The sequence below is a fragment of the Bombina bombina genome, chromosome 6 (genome assembly GCF_027579735.1).
Source record: "Bombina bombina isolate aBomBom1 chromosome 6, aBomBom1.pri, whole genome shotgun sequence".
In the NCBI taxonomy this organism is placed as follows: Eukaryota; Metazoa; Chordata; class Amphibia; order Anura; family Bombinatoridae; genus Bombina; species Bombina bombina.
This window is the reverse complement of record NC_069504.1, coordinates 978361340-978379863: the sequence shown is the minus strand read 5'-3', so window position 1 is coordinate 978379863 and position 18524 is coordinate 978361340. Positions and strand designations below refer to the sequence as shown.

The window sequence follows — 18524 nt, the reverse complement described above, 5'->3', positions numbered from 1 at the left end:
TTTAGAAGAAGAATCTGCCTGCGTTTTTTCTATGATCTTAGCAGACGTAACTAAGATCCACTGGCTGTTCTCGCACATTCTGAGGAGTGGGGTATCTTCGGAGAAGGGAATAGCATGCGGGGTCCCCCGCAAATGAGGTATGTGCAGTAAAATATTTTCTAGGAATGGAATTGACTATGAAAACACTGCTGTTACCCATATGACGTAAGTACAGCCTTTAATGCAGTAGTAGCGACTGGTATCAGGCTGATAAATGTATGCGCAGTTGAGTTATTTTCTAGGGACTAGAATTTAACTTTAAATAATGTTAGTACTGAAATAAATGTATGAGTCTTAACTGCAGTAGAAGCGACTGGTAGCAGGCTTAGTGATAACTTTGCATAACACTGGAAAGTTGTTTTTTAAAACGTTTACTGGCATGTTATTCGTTTTGTGAGGTACTTTGGTGATAAATCTTTTTGGGCATGATTTTTTTCCACATGGCTAACTTATATTTCTGCATAGACACCGTTATATCAGGTCTCCCACTGTTGTAATATGAGTGGGAGGGGCCTTTTTTTTAGCGCCTTGTTGAGCAGTTAAAATTCGATCACAGTCTTCCTGCTTCTTCCTCCTTGATCCAGGACGTCTCCAGAAAGCTCAGGGGTCTTCAAAATTCATTTTTGAGGGAGGTAATCAGTCACAGCAGACCTGTGACAGTGTGTTTGACTGTGAGAAAAGCGTTAAATCTTAAATTGATTATCCGTTTTGGGTATTGAGGGGTTAATCATCCTTTTGCTAATGGGTGCAATCCTCTGCTAATTTCATACATTTACTGTTTAAATTGGTTGCTATAACCGTATTAGTTCATTGTTATTTCAACTGTGACAGTTTTTTTTTTTTTTAAAAAGCGCTGCAGCGTTTTTTATATTGCTTGTAAACTTATTGAAAGAAATTTCCAAGCTTGATAGCTTCATTGCTAGTCTGTTTAAACATGTCTGACACAGATGAATCTGCTTGCTCATTATGTTTAAAGGCCAATGTGGAGCCCAATAGAAATAGGTGTACCAATTGTATTGATGTTACTTTAAATAAAAGTCTGTCTTTACCGGTAAAGAAATTATCACCAGACAACGAGGGGGAAGTTATGCCGCCTAACTCTCCTCACGTGTCAGTACCTTCGCCTCCCGCTCAGGAGGTGCGTGAGATTGTGGCGCCAAGCACATCAAGGCACTTACAAATCACTTTACAAGATATGGCTAATGTTATGAAAGAAGTATTATCTAATTTGCCTGAGTTAAGAGGCAAGCGCGATAGCTCTGGGTTAAGGACAGAGCGCGCTGATGATATGAGGGCCATGTCTGACACTGCGTCACAATTTGCAGAACATGAGGACGGAGAGCTTCATTCTGTGGGTGACGGATCTGATCCAGGGAGACCGGATTCAGAAATTTAAAATTTTAAATTTAAGCTTGGGAACCTCCGTGTATTACTAGGGGAGGTATTAGCGGCTCTGAATGATTGCGACACGGTTGCAATCCCAGAGAAATTATGTAGGCTGGATAAATACTATGCGGTACCGGTGTGTTCTGACGTTTTTCCTATACCTAAAAGGCTTACAGAGATTATTAACAAGGAGTGGGATAAACCCGGTGTGCCTTTTTCCCCTCCTCCGATATTTAGAAAAATGTTCCCAATAGACGCCACCACACGAGACTTATTCCAGTGGAGGATAGTTGTGCTTTCTCAGATCCAATGGATAAAAAATTAGAAGATTACCTTAAGAAAATGTTTGTTCAACAAGGTTTTATATTACAGCCCCTTGCATGCATTGCGCCCGTCACTGCTGCAGCGGCTTTCTGGTTTGAGTCTCTGGAAGAGGCTATTCGCACAGCACCATTGGATGAGACTTTGAACAAGCTTAAAGCCCTTAAGCTAGCTAATGCATTTGTTTCGGATGCCGTTGTGCATTTAACCAAACTAACGGCTAAGAACTCCGGATTCGCCATTCAGGCGCGCAGAGCGCTATGGCTTAAATCCTGGTCAGCAGATGTAACTTCTAAATCTAAATTGCTTAATATTCCTTTCAAAGGGCAAACCTTATTCGGGCCCGGCTTGAAGGAGATTATTGCTGACATTACTGGAGGTAAGGGTCACACCCTTCCTCAGGACAGGGCCAAATCAAAGGCCAAACAGTCTAGTTTTCGTGCCTTTCGTAATTTCAAGGCAGGAGCAGCATCAACTTCCTCCGCTCCAAAACAGGAAGGAACTGCTGCTCATTACAGACAGGGTTGGAAAAGCAACCAGTCCTGGAGCCTACTTCTGCCCCTAAGACAACATGAAGAGAGGGCCCCCTATCTGGAAATGGATCTAGTGGGGGGCAGACTTTCTCTCTTCGCCCAGGCTTGGGCAAGAGATGTCCAGGATCCCTGGGCGTTGGAGATTATATCTCAGGGATACCTTCTGGACTTCAAAGCTTCTCCTCCACAAGGGAGATTTCATCTTTCAAGGTTATCAGCAAACCAAATAAAGAAAGAGGCTTTTCTTCACTGTGTACAAGACCTCCTAGTAATGGGGGTGATCCACCCAGTTCCGCGGACGGAACAAGGGAAAGGATTTTACTCAAATCTGTTTGTGGTTCCCAAGAAAGAGGGAACCTTCAGACCAATCTTGGACCTAAAAATCTTAAACAAATTCCTAAGAGTTCCATCATTCAAAATGGAGACTATTCGAACCATCCTACCCATGATCCAAGAGGGTCAGTATATGACCACAGTGGACTTAAAGGATGCCTACCTTCACATACCGATTCACAAAGATCATTATCGGTACCTAAGGTTTGCCTTTCTAGACAGGCATTACCAGTTTGTAGCTCTTCCTTTCGGGTTAGCTACGGCCCCGAGAATTTTTACAAAGGTTCTGGGCTCGCTTCTGGCGGTACTAAGACCGCGAGGCATAGCGGTGGCTCCGTACTTAGACGACATTCTGATACAAGCGTCAAGTTTTCAAAATGCAAAGTCTCATACAGAGATAGTTCTAGCATTTCTGAGGTCGCATGGGTGGAAAGTGAACATGGAAGAGAGTTCTCTGTTACCACTCACAAGGGTTCCCTTTCTAGGGACTCTTATAGATTCTGTAGAGATGAAGATTTACCTGACGGAGTCCAGGTTATCAAAAATCCTAAATGCTTGCCGTGTCCTTCATTCCATTCCAAGCCCATCAGTAGCTCAGTGCATGGAAGTAATCGGCTTAATGGTCGCGGCAATGGACATAGTGCCATTTGCGCGCCTGCATCTCAGACCGCTGCAATTATGCATGCTGAGTCAGTGGAATGGGGATTACTCAGATCTGTCCCCTTTACTAAACCTGGACCAGGAGACCAGAGATTCTCTTCTCTGGTGGTTGTCTCGGATTCATCTGTCCAAGGGAATGACTTTTCGCAGACCAGATTGGACAATTGTAACAACAGATGCCAGCCTTCTAGGCTGGGGCGCAGTCTGGAATTCCCTGAAGGCTCAGGGATCATGGACTCAGGAGGAGAAACTCCTTCCAATAAACATTCTGGAATTAAGAGTGATATTCAATGCTCTTCTAGCTTGGCCTCAGTTAGCAACACTGAGGTTCATCAGATTTCAGTCGGACAACATCACGACTGTAGCTTACATCAATCATCAAGGGGGAACCAGGAGTTCCCTAGCGATGTTAGAAGTCTCAAAGATAATTCGCTGGGCAGAGTCTCACTCTTGCCATCTGTCAGCGATCTACATCCCAGGCGTGGAGAACTGGGAGGCGGACTTTCTTAGCCACCAGACCTTTCACCCGGGGGAGTGGGAACTTCACCCGGAGGTATTTGCTCAACTGATTCTTCGTTGGGGCGAACCGGAACTGGATCTCATGGCTTCTCGCCAGAACGCCAAGCTTCCTTGTTACGGATCCAGGTTCAGGGACCCGGGAGCGGTGCTGGTAGATGCACTAGCAGCCCCTTGGGTTTTCAACATGGCTTATGTGTTCCCACCATTTCCGTTGCTGCCTCGTCTGATTGCCAGGATCAAACAGGAGAGAGCATCAGTGATTCTGATAGCGCCTGCGTGGCCACGCAGGACCTGGTATGCAGACCTAGTGGACATGTCGTCCTGTCCACCATGGTCTCTGCCTCTGAGGCAGGACCTTCTACTTCAGGGTCCTTTCAACCATCCAAGCCTAATTTCTCTGAGGCTGACTGCATGGAGATTGAACGCTTGATTCTATCAAAGCGTGGTTTCTCGGAGTCGGTTATTGATACATTGATACAGGCTCGGAAACCGGTTACCAGAAAAATTTACCATAAGATATGGCGTAAATATTTACATTGGTGTGAATCCAAGAGTTACTCATGGAGTAAGGTTAGGATTCCTAGGATATTGTCTTTTCTACAAGAGGGTTTAGAAAAGGGTTTATCCGCTAGTTCGTTAAAGGCACAGATTTCTGCTCTGTCTATTCTTTTACACAAACGTCTGGCAGAGAATCCAGACGTTCAGACTTTGGCTAGGATTAAGCCTGTGTTTAAAACTGTTGCTCCTCCGTGGAGCTTAAACTTGGTTCTTAAAGTTCTTCAGGGTGTTCCGTTTGAACCCCTTCATTCCATTGATATTAAGCTTTTATCTTGGAAAGTTCTGTTTTTGATGGCTATTTCCTCGGCTCGAAGAGTCTCTGAGTTATCTGCCTTACATTGCGATTCTCCTTATCTGATTTTTCATTCAGACAAGGTAGTTTTGCTTACTAAACCTGGGTTTTTACCTAAGGTTGTTTCTAATAGGAATATCAATCAGGAGATTGTTGTTCCATCATTATGTCCTAACCCTTCTTCAAAGAAGGAACGTCTTTTGCATAATCTGGACGTAGTCCGTGCCCTGAAGTTCTACTTACAGGCAACTAAGGATTTTCGGCAAACTTCTTCTCTGCTTGTCGTTTATTCTGGACAGAGGAGAGGTCAAAAGGCTTCGGCCACCTCTCTCTCTTTTTGGCTTCGTAGCATAATACGTTTAGCCTATGAGACTGCTGGACAGCAGCCCCCTGAAAGAATTACAGCTCATTCCACTAGAGCTGTGGCTTCCACCTGGGCCTTTAAGAATGAGGCCTCTGTTGAACAGATTTGCAAGGCTGCAACTTGGTCTTCACTTCATACCTTTTCAAAATTTTACAAATTTGACACTTTTGCTTCTTCGGAGTCTCTTTTTGGGAGAAAGGCTCTACAGGCAGTGGTTCCTTCTGTTTAAAGTTCCTGCCTTGTCCCTCCCATCATCCGTGTACTTTAGCTTTGGTATTGGTATCCCATAAGTAATGGATGACCCTTGGACTGAACACACTTAACAAGAGAAAACATAATTTATGCTTACCTGATAAATTTATTTCTCTTGTAGTTTGTTCAGTCCACGGCCCGCCCTGTCTTTTTTTGAGGCAGTTTTAAATTTTAATTAAAACTCCAGTCACCACTGCATCCTATAGTTTCTCCTTTCTCGTCTTGTTTCGGTCGAATGACTGGATATGACATGTGAGGGGTGGAGCTATATAGCAGTTCTGCTTGGGTGATCCTCTTGCAACTTCCTGTTGGGAAGGAGAATATATCCCATAAGTAATGGATGACCCGTGGACTGAACACACTACAAGAGAAATACATTTATCAGGTAAGCATAAATTATGTTATATACAAATCTCAGTCAAGGATAGCAATGTAAATCAAACCAAGTGGTGCTTATAATATAATAGTAGTTATTTACTCGGGTATGGGATACAAAACAGCATAATGGGAAATGGTAGATAAAAGAAGATAATACAGGGCCCAGACAGGCCGCTACACAAGAGGGAACAAAAGACCTGCACTGAAGTATATTCTTCTATTGCCAATAATTGATCAGGTCATATTCTGAGTTCAAACCAGTGGGTACACGAGTTTGAAGTTTAAATATCCAGAACATTTCCCTCTTCTGTAGCAGCCTGTCTCTATCCCTTCCTCTTGGAGGGCAAGTAACTCTTTCAATGGCCTGCCATCTTAATGAATTGACACTTGTTTGGTGACATTTCTCAAAGTGCTGAACTAAAGGTGTAGATGCAACACCAGCTTGTATCGTGGACAAGTGGTTTAGAATTCGTACCTTGACCTCAGTAGTCGTGAGTCCAACGTACTGTAGATGGCACAGAGTGCAACTCAACACATATATAACATATGTGGAGGTGCACTTCAAACAGGACTGGATAGCAAAAGTCTCTCCTGTAACCTCAGATTTAATACTATCTGAAGGTAGAACAAAGTCGCATACCCTGCATTTATTGAGGCATTTAAAAATACCTCTATGTGTAAGCCAGTAGCTTTGTCGTGGGTTAATCTTAGGGAGAACAGAGGGTGACAATAAATTGCCTAAAGTAGTTGTTTTCCTGTAGGAACAACATAACCCCTGTGAAATGCAATGTTCCAATTTGTCATCAGCCACTAAAAATGAAAAGTGTTTTTTTACTATTTTACATATTTCAGTGTATTCCTGACTATACTCAGTAACAAAGTGACTCCTTTATGTTTACTGTTGATTTTGTTGTCCATTTTATTAGTCTGGCCCAAAATGTGTGACCTATTTAACTCATCCACTTGTCTCCTAGCCTTATTGATCACTTTAGTACTGTAGCCCCTATTTTTTAGCCTATTGGCCAAATCTTGTAACTGTTCTACATACTTATTGGGCAGGGAACAATTACGTTTAACCCTAACAAATTGGCCTTTGGCCACGGCATGGGGTACATGCCTGGGATGACAGCTACTCGCATGCAGCAGAGTGTTCCCAGCTATGGGTTTCCTAGAGATCTCTGTCAGTACCCTTCCATCCTCTGTGCCCTTGATAGTAATGTCCAAAAAGTTAATCTCATTGCCCCGCAATTCACTAGTAAATTTGATTCCGATAGTGTTGGAATTTAAATAGCCAATGAAAGATGTAAATTGTGACTCACTCCCTTTCCACACGAGCAACAGGTTGTCTATAAAGCGGTCATAAAAATAAATCAAATCTCTAAAGGGATTTCCATCTCCATAGACATGGGACAGCTCCCACCAACCCATAAAAAGGTTGGCATAGGAGGGGGCAAATTTAGCCCCCATAGCTGTCCCACGTCTCTGGAGATAGAAATTATCCTCAAATGAAAAATAATTATGAGTAAGCAAAAATATTAACACTCTAAGTATAAAGTGTCTGAAATCAGTAGAGAAATCAGAATAAAATTCCAAAAAGAAATTGACCGCTGTTAGACCCTCCTCGTGAGGAATGGAAGAATAGAGTGCTACTACATCAATTGTAGCCCACTTATGACAATCATTGTTCCATCTCAAATTGCCAAGAGTACAAATTACATCTTTGGTATCTTGATTATAACTGTGCAGGTTTTTGTAAGAGGCTATCAACCCACTGTGAAACATGTTCCATCAAAGAGTCAATACCACTGACTATTGGACGACCCCTAACTTCCGTGAGGGATTTATGGACTTTGGGTAGATGGTGGAAGATGGGCACCACCGGATTATCAACCACCAAAAACTCAAATGTTTTTCGGTCGTAGTGCCCATCCTCCAACCCATCATCCAAAATGTCCAGCAACTCTTTTTTAAAGGTAGCGGTGGGGTCCCTATATAGAGGAATATAATCCTCAGTATTATTAAATTGGCGTAATGCCTCATTTACATAATCCAATCTGTCCAAGACCACAACAGAGCCGCCCTTATCTGCTGAGCATATAACAATATCATTGTTCTATTGAAGCTCCTTAACGGCGGCTCTCTCTGATCTGGACAGATTAGGTACATGATACCCAACAGAATCTTTAAGTTTAATCAGGTCACGTTCCACACGTTTGAAGAAAGTCTCCAAAGTGGTGCCCCTGGTGTGAATGGGATAAAATTGTGACTTATTTTGAAAACCACTAGAGGAATTAATACATTCTCTACTAGTCCCTGTCAAGGTATCTCGAGATAAAAATTCCAAACTTATCAAATCACAAGTTTCATCAAATGTTAATTTACCCATGTGCGGGGCATGTGAGGATAAGGCCGGCCCATAATCAGCTGTGTCATCTTGATATAATTGAGTCGATTCAGTGAAAAAGTGTTTTTGAAGAGTCATGTTACGTATTAGTTTATTAAAATCAAGAATTGTGTTGAATATGTTAAAATGATTAGTTGGTGCAAAATTCAAACCATGACTAAGTAGAGAGACTTGTGAATCTGTAAGTCTGTGCTTTGACAAATTGATAACGTTATTTATTTGTACTTCTGTTTACCTCTCTGACCTCTCAAATGATAATGTCCCTGACCTGTCTGTCCTATCTCGGTGCATTGTGGGGGAAGGGAAAAAACCTGTTCTATCTTTCTCTGATCATTCATCATCAGAAACCCTTGTCTGCATAGCAGAAGCACCTTCTTCAACATATTTAGTTGTAAAGCTCTTGGGATCAGCAAATTTGGTTTTAGATATAACTGCTTGGGACTGGTGTTGATCAGAGTCAGTAAGAGCATGTGTTTGTTGCACTATGGGTACCTGGTGTGCATTCTTAAGTATGCCTTTAGGGGCTTCCTCACCACTTGATGCCCCCGTTTCCTCTCCTGACTCAAAATCAGTGTCTGAATATGTCACTCGCTTTACTTCTGTAATATGTGTAGATGCTTGTTCTTTACCCTTGTTATTACTATTATTGCGTCTATTTCTTGACCTCCCTCTATACTGCCTTCTAGACATAGTTTTGTCAGAACGCTTCCATAAGTAGACGGTGTTGCTACTATAATCAGACTGGTCCCTCACAAATTTTGAATGTTTTATTTCAAGAACTGAGTCTTTCACCTTTGCTACAACTGATTTTAAGATACCATCAAATTTAGCAAAACTAGCTTCAAGCTGTTGTGAGTTCATTTCTGTTTGCAACTCCCCTATCTCCTCCCTGGTAGTTTTGAGAAGATTAGATTTATAAGAGGTCAACAACAGCATTAAACGTACTGAACAATCAGACAAAATATCATTCCATGTGCTAATGAAAACAGTGTCAGTGACATCAAATGTAGGAAACTTATTCAATCTCAGTCCACGTGGTATGATTTTAAGTTTAATGTATGTCTCTAGAGTCCAGATATCCCACTGAAGTTTGTGTTCCCTGATCAAAAGTTTCTCCATTTCCTCAAATAAAGCTGGCAAAGAATAGTTAGATTTATCTGAAGAAAAAAATCCTCTCAATTTCCATATATATTTAATAAATAAATAATATATATATATATATATATATAAAAATTTGATTTTCATATTGAATCTGAGGCCGCGAGAAGCCACACCCCAAGACACCCCCCCAAGACACACCCTCTCCACCCCCATTTAAAAAGTGTCCAGGAATCTTCTGGGCAAAAGGTGGCAACCCTACTTGCGTTACAAGGGGATCTGCAAAGTATGGGCAGGTAAATGGAAAATTAGATTTAATGCAGGAAATGCAAAGTTCTGCATTTTGGAAGTAAAAATAAGCAGGCAATATATTATTTAAAAGTGATGAAAGGCAGCATTTGGGAGTAGTAATAGATAACAAGCTAAATATGGGTGCACAAATCAGGGCTGCGACTTTTAAGGCTAATAAGATACAAGCATGTATTAAAAGAGGCATTGGTGCAAGGGAGGAAAACATAATTTTGTCACTATATAAATCCCTGGTAAGACCTCACCTTGAGTATGGAGTGCAGTTCTGGGGACTGATCTAAAAAAAAAACATTGCAGACCTAGAAAAAGTTCAGAAAAGGGCCACAAAGCTAATAAATTGAATGGAGAATATAGATTATGAAGAGAGGTTAGCCAAACTGGGTCAGTTTTCTCTAGAAAAAAGGTTCTTGAGAGGGGAAATTATTATTTTATATAAATATATTCAAGGCCCATATACAGAGATGGCAGAAACTCTATTTATTCCAAGAAAATTGTTTGTGATAAGAGGTCACAATTTAAGGCTGGAGGAAAGGAGATTTAATCTCCTGCAACAAAAAATGTTTTTCCCACTGTAAGAGCAAAAAATTGTGGAACTCATTACCAAAGGAGGTAGTGAATGCCAATACCTTAGATACATTTAAAAATGGTTTAGATACATTTCTGGCTAGAAACAGAATTTAGGGATATGATTGCTTGTGTTAAATGGGTCACATTTTCATTGGATTAATTTAAGCTCAACTGGAGCTTTTTTGTAAGTATATTAGATTCAGTCTTTTTTTTCCAACCTCATCTACTATGTAACATCTATTTTCTGATTTGCACTACTAGGAGCTATCTGCTGACTCGTGACTATGCATATATGCCACTTCTTATTGGCTCACTCAGTGTGTTCAGCTAGCTCCCAGTAGTGCTCCTTTAACAAAGAATACCAAGAGAATGAAGCATATTTTATAATAAAAGTAAATTGGAAACTTGTTTAAAATGGTATGCTCTATCTAAATCATGAAAGAAAGAAAAATTGGTTTCATATCCCTTTAAATGACCAGTAAACACAGTAGATTTGCATAACCAACAAATGCATGATAAAAAGACAATGCAATAGCACTTAGTCTGAACTTCAAATGAGTTGTAGATTTTTTTCTGACAAATTTCAGTTATTTATATTTCCACTCCTTCTGTATCATGTGACAGCCATCAGCCAATTACAAATGCATATACGTATATTCTGTGAATTCTTGCACATGCTCAGTAGGAGCAGGTGAATCAAAGTGTAAATATAAAAAGTAAATTGTAAAGTGGTTTATAATTGCATGTTTTTTTTAATCATTAGACTTTAATTTCGACTTGAGTGTCCCTTTAAGAGCACACACAAGGTCCATACTTTCAAAGGGATGCTAGTTGTTCTGTCCTGTAAATTAGTATATGGTATCAACACTTCCAATGCATTTCATCTGTTAATTCACTTCCTTAGTCAGTACCACGTAATGACTTCAGGTGTTGTGGAGGTTTATCCTTGGAGGACACTTCTATTATGAAGGTCATTCTAATTGGCTTCACAATGGCTTATTTTAATGTTGCACTAATAATGGATATCTAGTAAAAAATGTATCACCTGTAATCTCATTCTTCTATTACCTAAAATTGGGATAACAGTAATTCCCATGAAACTGTCTCAAGTGTATAATGTTTACAACATTAATATTAGTATACACCCTGGCTGCTAGCCATCTTTATACAGATTCTGTTTGATTTAAATAGGCTTTGATTTTCGCTTGAAATGTCTCATGATATGGGTAATGGAAATCATAAATGGCATCTCCTGTATGGATAATGCACTGTAATTTGTGCCCCCACCATGTGATTGGCTGGGAAAGGATCAATATATTGTGCAGGATGTGCAGAAACGTTATTTAGAACATTTTTAACCCCCCCCCCAAAAAAAAAAAAAAAAACTACTTCTATATCCTTTGATTCAGCTACCTTTTTATTTGTTTTGGTCATGCAGTTCTTTATTATGCTACAACTGTGTATAATGTTAACATTGATTTGTTCCTTACCACTCTGGTTTGATTGCAGCCATTAAGACTTGGGAAACATCAATTTCATCATATAATTTTACCACAAATGTTTCAATATGAAGTATTTCAGAATTGTATGTAGAGTGCAGTTTTCTACTAAGTCCCAAATAAATGTGTGTTTTTTTTTGTTTGTTTTTAGGAAAGCTTTTTAAGTCTTTGGATCTCAGCTTGATAGTGGAGTTTATTCTCATGTTCTACAAGGACAAACCTATTGACTGGCTGCTGGACCATATCTTGTGGGTTAAAGTGTGCAATCCAGAGAAAGATGCTGTAAGTACCTTAGACTAACATCTATACCTTACCCCTCTGGAAGAAAATATAATTATGTGAAAGTCTTCTTTTGTCCCTTGCAAGTTTCAGCTGTGGTTGACTTCATCAGCCATACAAAACACTTCCAGTACAGCCTCCCACCTTCTGTTTACCACGGCCCTAACCACTAAAGCTCTTCATTGTATCTGTCCTATCAGCTCACACAACCTCTCTTAATATGCTGCTTGCACACCTTTTATATACTACACATTTCCCTCAGTGCTCTGAAGTCTAAGGCCCGGAAGCCATAATTACTTTTTTCATCAGATGATGAGAGTCCACGAGTCATCACATGGGGAAATTTCCCTCCTGACCACTAGTAAAATTAGTATCCTATTGGTCAGAGGGTACACAAGGAGTCATTAGCCCTGCAGTGAAAGATATTTTCTCAGTGAGAAATGTTACAGGCCTCCAAGGTAAAATGTGGACTTGTCCACCAGTCCCCTGAGTTGTAGATGCTATTACTGATTTAGATGGCATTGCTTGCACTAGGATGGGCTTGTTTGCTGGAAGCAAGCTGCTTCAGCTGGGGTAAGTACAGCGGACAAAGGTGCTGACAAGTAAGTCGTTTGCACATTCCCCGCGGCTAGTAGCATGAACATATACACATGCTTCACATAGCCTGGGGACATATATTTGTGCAACCATACACCTTATATTAGCAGTTTGCTGTACTTTTGGTCGCTATTAAAAAATATTTAACATTTGACTGTTACTCCACATTTCTTTTTTAGCTTTTCCTATTTAATATTTAATATTTTGGTCAGTTGAATTTCTAACATTTCTCTTTTTTTCCCTTCCTTTTTATTTTATCAGTGTTGCTATCTCTTAGTCACTCAGCACAGTTAAAATAAAAATAAAAAAGGCTATGAGCGCTTTTACCTTGGTATTTCAGAAACTCAGATGATTTGCTCGCTTATGGTAATCATAATCCTGAAAATTGTTTGCAAGGCTTTTTTCCTCAGTTTACTTGCTAGGGTTTCAGGAGACTTTTAGTGAGTGTTGTCTGCTTGCACAAGATCACAGCTGTCAGCCATCCTGACTTCTGTTTATGTGACAGAATGATAAATCTGTATTTGGTATGGTAGGTCTGTGTTAATGATAATCTGTTAATACAAACCATGAGCAAAATATGTTAGAAAGAATAAAAAGATTAAAGTATCTAGTTTAAAAGGCGTTTTCTTCTTAAAGGGACAGTAAACACCAGAGTTTTTGTTGTTTAAAAAGGTAGATAATCCCTTTATTACCCATTCCCCAATTTTGCATAGCCAACACAGTTATAATAATATTCTTTTTACCTCTGTGATTACCTTGTATCTATGCCTCTGCAAACTGCCCCCTTATTTCAGTTTTTTTGACAGACTTGCATTTTTAGCCAATCAGTGATGACTCCTAGGAGCTTCACGTGCCTGAGCTCAATGTTATCTATATGAAACACATGAACTAATGCCCTCTAGTGGTGAAAAACTGTCCTATTGCTTTCAGATTAGAGGCAGTCTTCAAGGTCTAAGAAATTAGCACATGAACCTCCTAGATTTAACTTTCAACTAAGAATACCAAGAGAACAAAGCAAAATTGGTAATAAAAGTAAATTGGAAAGTTGTTTTAAATTACATGCCCTATTTAAATCATGACAGATTTTTTTTTAGTTTACTGTCCCTTTAAGTGAAAATATTCAATCAAATTTAAACTTATTTACTTTGTCCTGTTTTAGATCATACAATCTGGTATGTCCATGTTATAAATAAATCCTTAAGTGAATTAAAGGGACATTAAGCTTTAAATTGTAAGGTCTTAAACACAAAGATAAAGTCCTTCTTTAAAGCTACAGAGAACTGCTGGCCTTAAAGGGACATGAAACCCAAAACATTTATATTATGATTCAGATAGAGAATACAATTTTAAACAACTTTCTAATTTACTTCAATTATCTAATTTGTTTAATTATCTTTGTATCATTTGTTGAAGGAGCAGCAATGCACTACTGGTTTCTAACTGAACACATGGGTGAGCCAATCACAATCAGTATATATAAGCAGCCACCAATCAGCAGCGAGAACCTACGTTCTTTGCTGCTCCTGAGCTTTCCTAGATAAACCGTTCAGCAAATGATATCAAGAGAAGGAAGCAAATGAAATAATAGAAGTAAATTGGAAAGTTGGTTAAAATTGTATTCTCTATCTGAATCATGAAAGAAACATTTTGGGTTTCATGTCTCTTTAAGCAGGAAATCAACCAGTCACTGTCTGGGTTCCGCTCGGAAACTGCAATGCTTGCTGCTCTAAATGGGGACTTTATCTATAGTATGTGTTTAACCCCTTATATAGAGTTACAACATGAGTAATAAAAAACTTGCTTTCTCTAACAAATTTTTGTTATTTTTTTTTATTTCAGTTGCCCTTTAAAGTGAAGGTAAAGTTTGAACTTGTAAAATACACCAGTTAATATGTCACTAAGCTAATCGCTATATTTTCCCCCCAATTTCTTTTATATTTCCGAAATAAAACCTATATCTAATTCCCTACTGTTGTGATCTTGACTCCTCCCAACAGCTATTTTCTTATTTTCAAGGCAGTAATGTATAGAGCGGTCCCACCCGCTCTATACGTGTCTCAAATGCGCGTTCACGATCCTCTGATGAACTGCGCATGCGCCACTCGGCGATTCTCTCCCTACTGCGCATGCAATAATCGTCTTCTCATTTTCCCAAAGCGTATGTGAGAGCGCACGTAGATTCAGAGCAGTAAAAAAAAAACTGCGCATTCGCACATCATCAGGGAGGAGGGTGACGTAGATTGACGGCTGCCTAAAGGCCAGATTTTCTATAGGCCAGAAATTATTTTAGAATGAAATTTAAAAAAAATCATGACTGAAACTCATTCATTTTGGGCAACAAATATTATTCCAGTATCATAGGGAGGGAACGTTACCTTCACCTTAAGTATTGTTAAATTTATAAAAACCCTGCAGAATTCTACACAGTGATTGCTTAGATAAAGCTTTTACATCTGGTTCCTAATTGCTCTGGAATCTCATAACTTTGCAAATTGTGTTAATAAAATGACGGTTACATAATTTTAAAACCTTTCTTTTTTTCAATGCAGTGCGATATCTGCTGTGTATATTTTAAGTTAAAGGGACAGTATACACTCATTTTCATATAACTGCATGTAATAGACACTACTATAAAGAATAAGATGCACAGATACTGACATAAAAATCCAGTATAAAACTGTTTAAAAACTTACTTAGAAGCTTTCAGTTTAGCTTTGTTGAAAAGGTAGCTGGAAAGCCCACTGCAAGTGGGAAATAAGACATTCCCCCCCTCCCCCTTCTTTTGCATATGAAAAGACCCTTTATACAAACAGGAGCAAGCTGGAGAAGGTATACATCAGTACTCACATAAAGCTTTGGGGCTTGGTTAGGAGTCTGAAAATCTGAGCAATGTTATTTAAAAATAAGCAAAGCTAAACATTTTTTTAAAAAAAAAACTTCATGGGCTATATAAATAGATCATCTACAAAACATTTATGCAAAGAAAAAATGAGTGTATAATGTCCCTTTAAGGTCCCTTAAATAAGTAAGAGTATTTTTTTTAAAAAAATCACTGGCCAAATAATCAGACAGCATCACTGATATGATAATCTTTATTTAAAAGAGATGCTGGATTTCTATCAATAATCATGAAGTTATGGCCAAACCTGCCCAGTACTGTCCGTGTACAAAGTGAAAATAAGGACAGCTCTATTTGCCATTGTTAGAGCTGCCTTTTACATCACCACCTATTCATCTTGAAATCAAGTTATTTCCCAGAAGCCTTTTCTGGTCTCCAGTGTGAGCTTTACGTTTTATTTGTATTTTATCCAGAAACTAAATCTCACCATTCAGCAAATAGTCTTTGACAAAGAATCATTGTGGTTTTCAGATAAATCATGTTGTAGCTTAGTTTGTTTCCTAGGTTATATTTTCCATGGCAATAATTGCAGTCTGTTATATAATGGCAGCACTTTGCAAGCATGATTGGCAGACAAAGGCTAAGTGGGTCTGTGAGCACGATATCAGTTCAGTTCTTGTGTGCATGATTTCTAAGACCTCTTAAACTTGTAAGCTACCCATTTATTCCCTGTGTTTTATTAAGAGAAGTCTTTCCTTATTTTTACCTACTGTAACAAGAAGCCACAAGAATACTTCAACTAATGGCTGTGCCAGAATGTTTGAGCCTTTTAGAGTGTATATAATAACAATAATAATCATCATAGGCATTATAATAATACTATTATTTATAAAGCACTTTTGCTGCTAAAGGGGCGTGAAGCAATCTTGCTTTAGATTCTAAGCAATAATCGTCAGCTGATAATGTAATAGTTATTATTGCGATTACTTCGTTTAGGGCTGGTTTGCTCTGTCAGTATTCAAACCTGTGAACAGTCAAAATTGAACTTAAAGGGACACTGTACCCAAAATATTTATTTCGTGATTCAGATTGAGCATGACATTTTAAGCAACTTTCTAATTTACTCCTATTATCAATTTTTCTTTGTTCTCTTGCTATCATTATTTGAAAAAGAAGGCATCTAAGCTTTTTTTTGGTTTCAGTACTCTGGACAGCACTTTTTTATTGGTGGATGAATTTATCCACCAATCAGCAAGGACAACCCAGGTTGTTCACCAAAAATGGGCCAGCATCTAAACTTACATTCTTGCATTTCAAATAAAGATACCAAGAACATGAAGACAATTTGATAATAGGAGTAAATTAGAAAGTTGCTTAAAATTCCATGCTCAATCTGAATCACAAAAGAAATATTTTGGGTACAGTGTCCCTTTAAAGGGACATAAAACTCCAAAATTTTCTTTCATGATTTAGATAGCGCATGCAATTTTAAACAACTTTTCAATTTATTTTCATTATCAATTTTTATTTGTTCTCTTGGTATCATTTGTTAAAAAGCAGGGATGTATGCTTAGGAGCCCGCCCATTTCTGGAGCACTATATGGCAGCAGTTTTGAATCAAATGTTATCCATTTGCAAGAACACTGGATGACAGCACTATTTCCTGCCAAGTAGTGCTCCAAACCCTGCCTAGGTATCTTTTCAACAAAGAATACCATGGAATTAAGCAAATTTGATAATAGAAGTAAATTGGAAACTTTTTTAAATGTTATGCTTTGTCTGAATAACAAACAACATTTGTTGTTTTGCTTCTCTCTCTTGGTGTCCTATGTTAAAGGGTAATCTCAGGTGAGCTCTGGAGCGTGCATGTGTTTTTAGCCAATGTTGCAAATACTACTGCCATAGACTGCTAAAGACACGTGCATGCTCATAAGCTGCTATCAGCCTACCTAGGTTTACTTTTCACTAAAGCATTCCAAGAGAACAAAGCTAGTTTGATAATATAAGTCAATTGAAGAAGGTTTTTTTCTATAATGTTTAATTTTAACTTAATGCAAAAATGAAGTGTTCTACAACTGCTTTACAAATAAATTATGATTATTATTATAAGATCTTTATTAGTAATGCTCCAAAAATTGCACTAATGTTTATAGGGGGTACAATACATAAATAAGGACCCTGATGACAAATAAAGATCCTTTTTATATGAGAAATCACAGAATTGGTAGCAGAAATCATACAGGACCCTGCTCATTAGAGAACTTACAAATGATGTGGTATTTTAAGGCAATGGAATTGGATGATAATAATAAGTTTAACCTGTGCAAAGGGGTTAAATACATATCTAAACCCCTGCAACTCACTGCAGCTCCTAAGAAGGGCAGGGCTGCTGATTTGCAGGTATGTGCTTATGTCCGTTGTAATTGGCTTAGTAGCCACGTCCTGCTCTGAAGCTGCAGTGTGTTGCAAGAGTGTAGCTATGTCTTTAAAGGGATAGTATACACCAATTATCATTTAACTGCATGTAATAGACCTTACTATAAAGAATAATATGCACAGATACCGATATAAAAATCCAGCATAAAACCTTTCAATTTAGCACTGTTGATGAGATTAGCTTGTGACACCCACTGGAAGAGGCCGAAAGCAGTCTGAAAATCAGCACAATGTTATTTAAAAATAAGCAAAACAATGCATTTTTACAAAAAACACACCTAGGGCCCGAACCGATATACAGCGTCGCCCGCAGAAGCCGTCGACACCAAAATTTGCAGGGGTTTGGTATCCTATATACGGCGTAACCTAGAAGTTACGCTCGTATATTTCTGCCTTCGGCCGTAGTTTTTTGGCCCATAGGCAGGTATACCAAACCCGCGCAGTTTGGTATCCAATATACAGCGTAAGGACTTATGTGGCGAAAATGGAGAAATCTTACTCCATTTTCACCTCGACACAAAATGCAGCCGTAGTAAGCCTTACACTGTCTATTGGAGCCCCGTAACTCCCTAAACTACCTGCCAAATAAAACCTAACACCTAAGGCATGCGCAATGTCTATCTACCTGTCAACCGCGATCCCCCGCCGTAATCCCTAATAAAGTATTTAACCCCTAAATCGCCACTCTCGGACCCCGCCGCCACCTACATTAAAAGTATAACCCCCTAATGTGATCCCCCTACACCGTTGTCAGCTACATTACATACCCCCTAATGTGAGCCCCTTACACCGCCGCCATCTACATTACCTACCCCCTAATGTGAGCCCCTTACACCGCCGCCAGCTACATTACCTACCCCC

The 18524-nt window shown here is 39.1% G+C and overlaps 1 protein-coding gene across 1 annotated transcript in view; it reads left to right on the top strand.

Moving 5' to 3' along the window:
• MGAT4B (alpha-1,3-mannosyl-glycoprotein 4-beta-N-acetylglucosaminyltransferase B) overlaps positions 1-18524 on the top strand; it is a 798965-nt gene that overhangs the window by 637233 nt on the left and 143208 nt on the right. The window contains exon 9 of the mRNA XM_053718640.1: positions 11664-11794. Coding sequence (XP_053574615.1) covers positions 11664-11794 — 131 coding nt within the window. The remainder of the gene's footprint in view (positions 1-11663; positions 11795-18524) is intronic.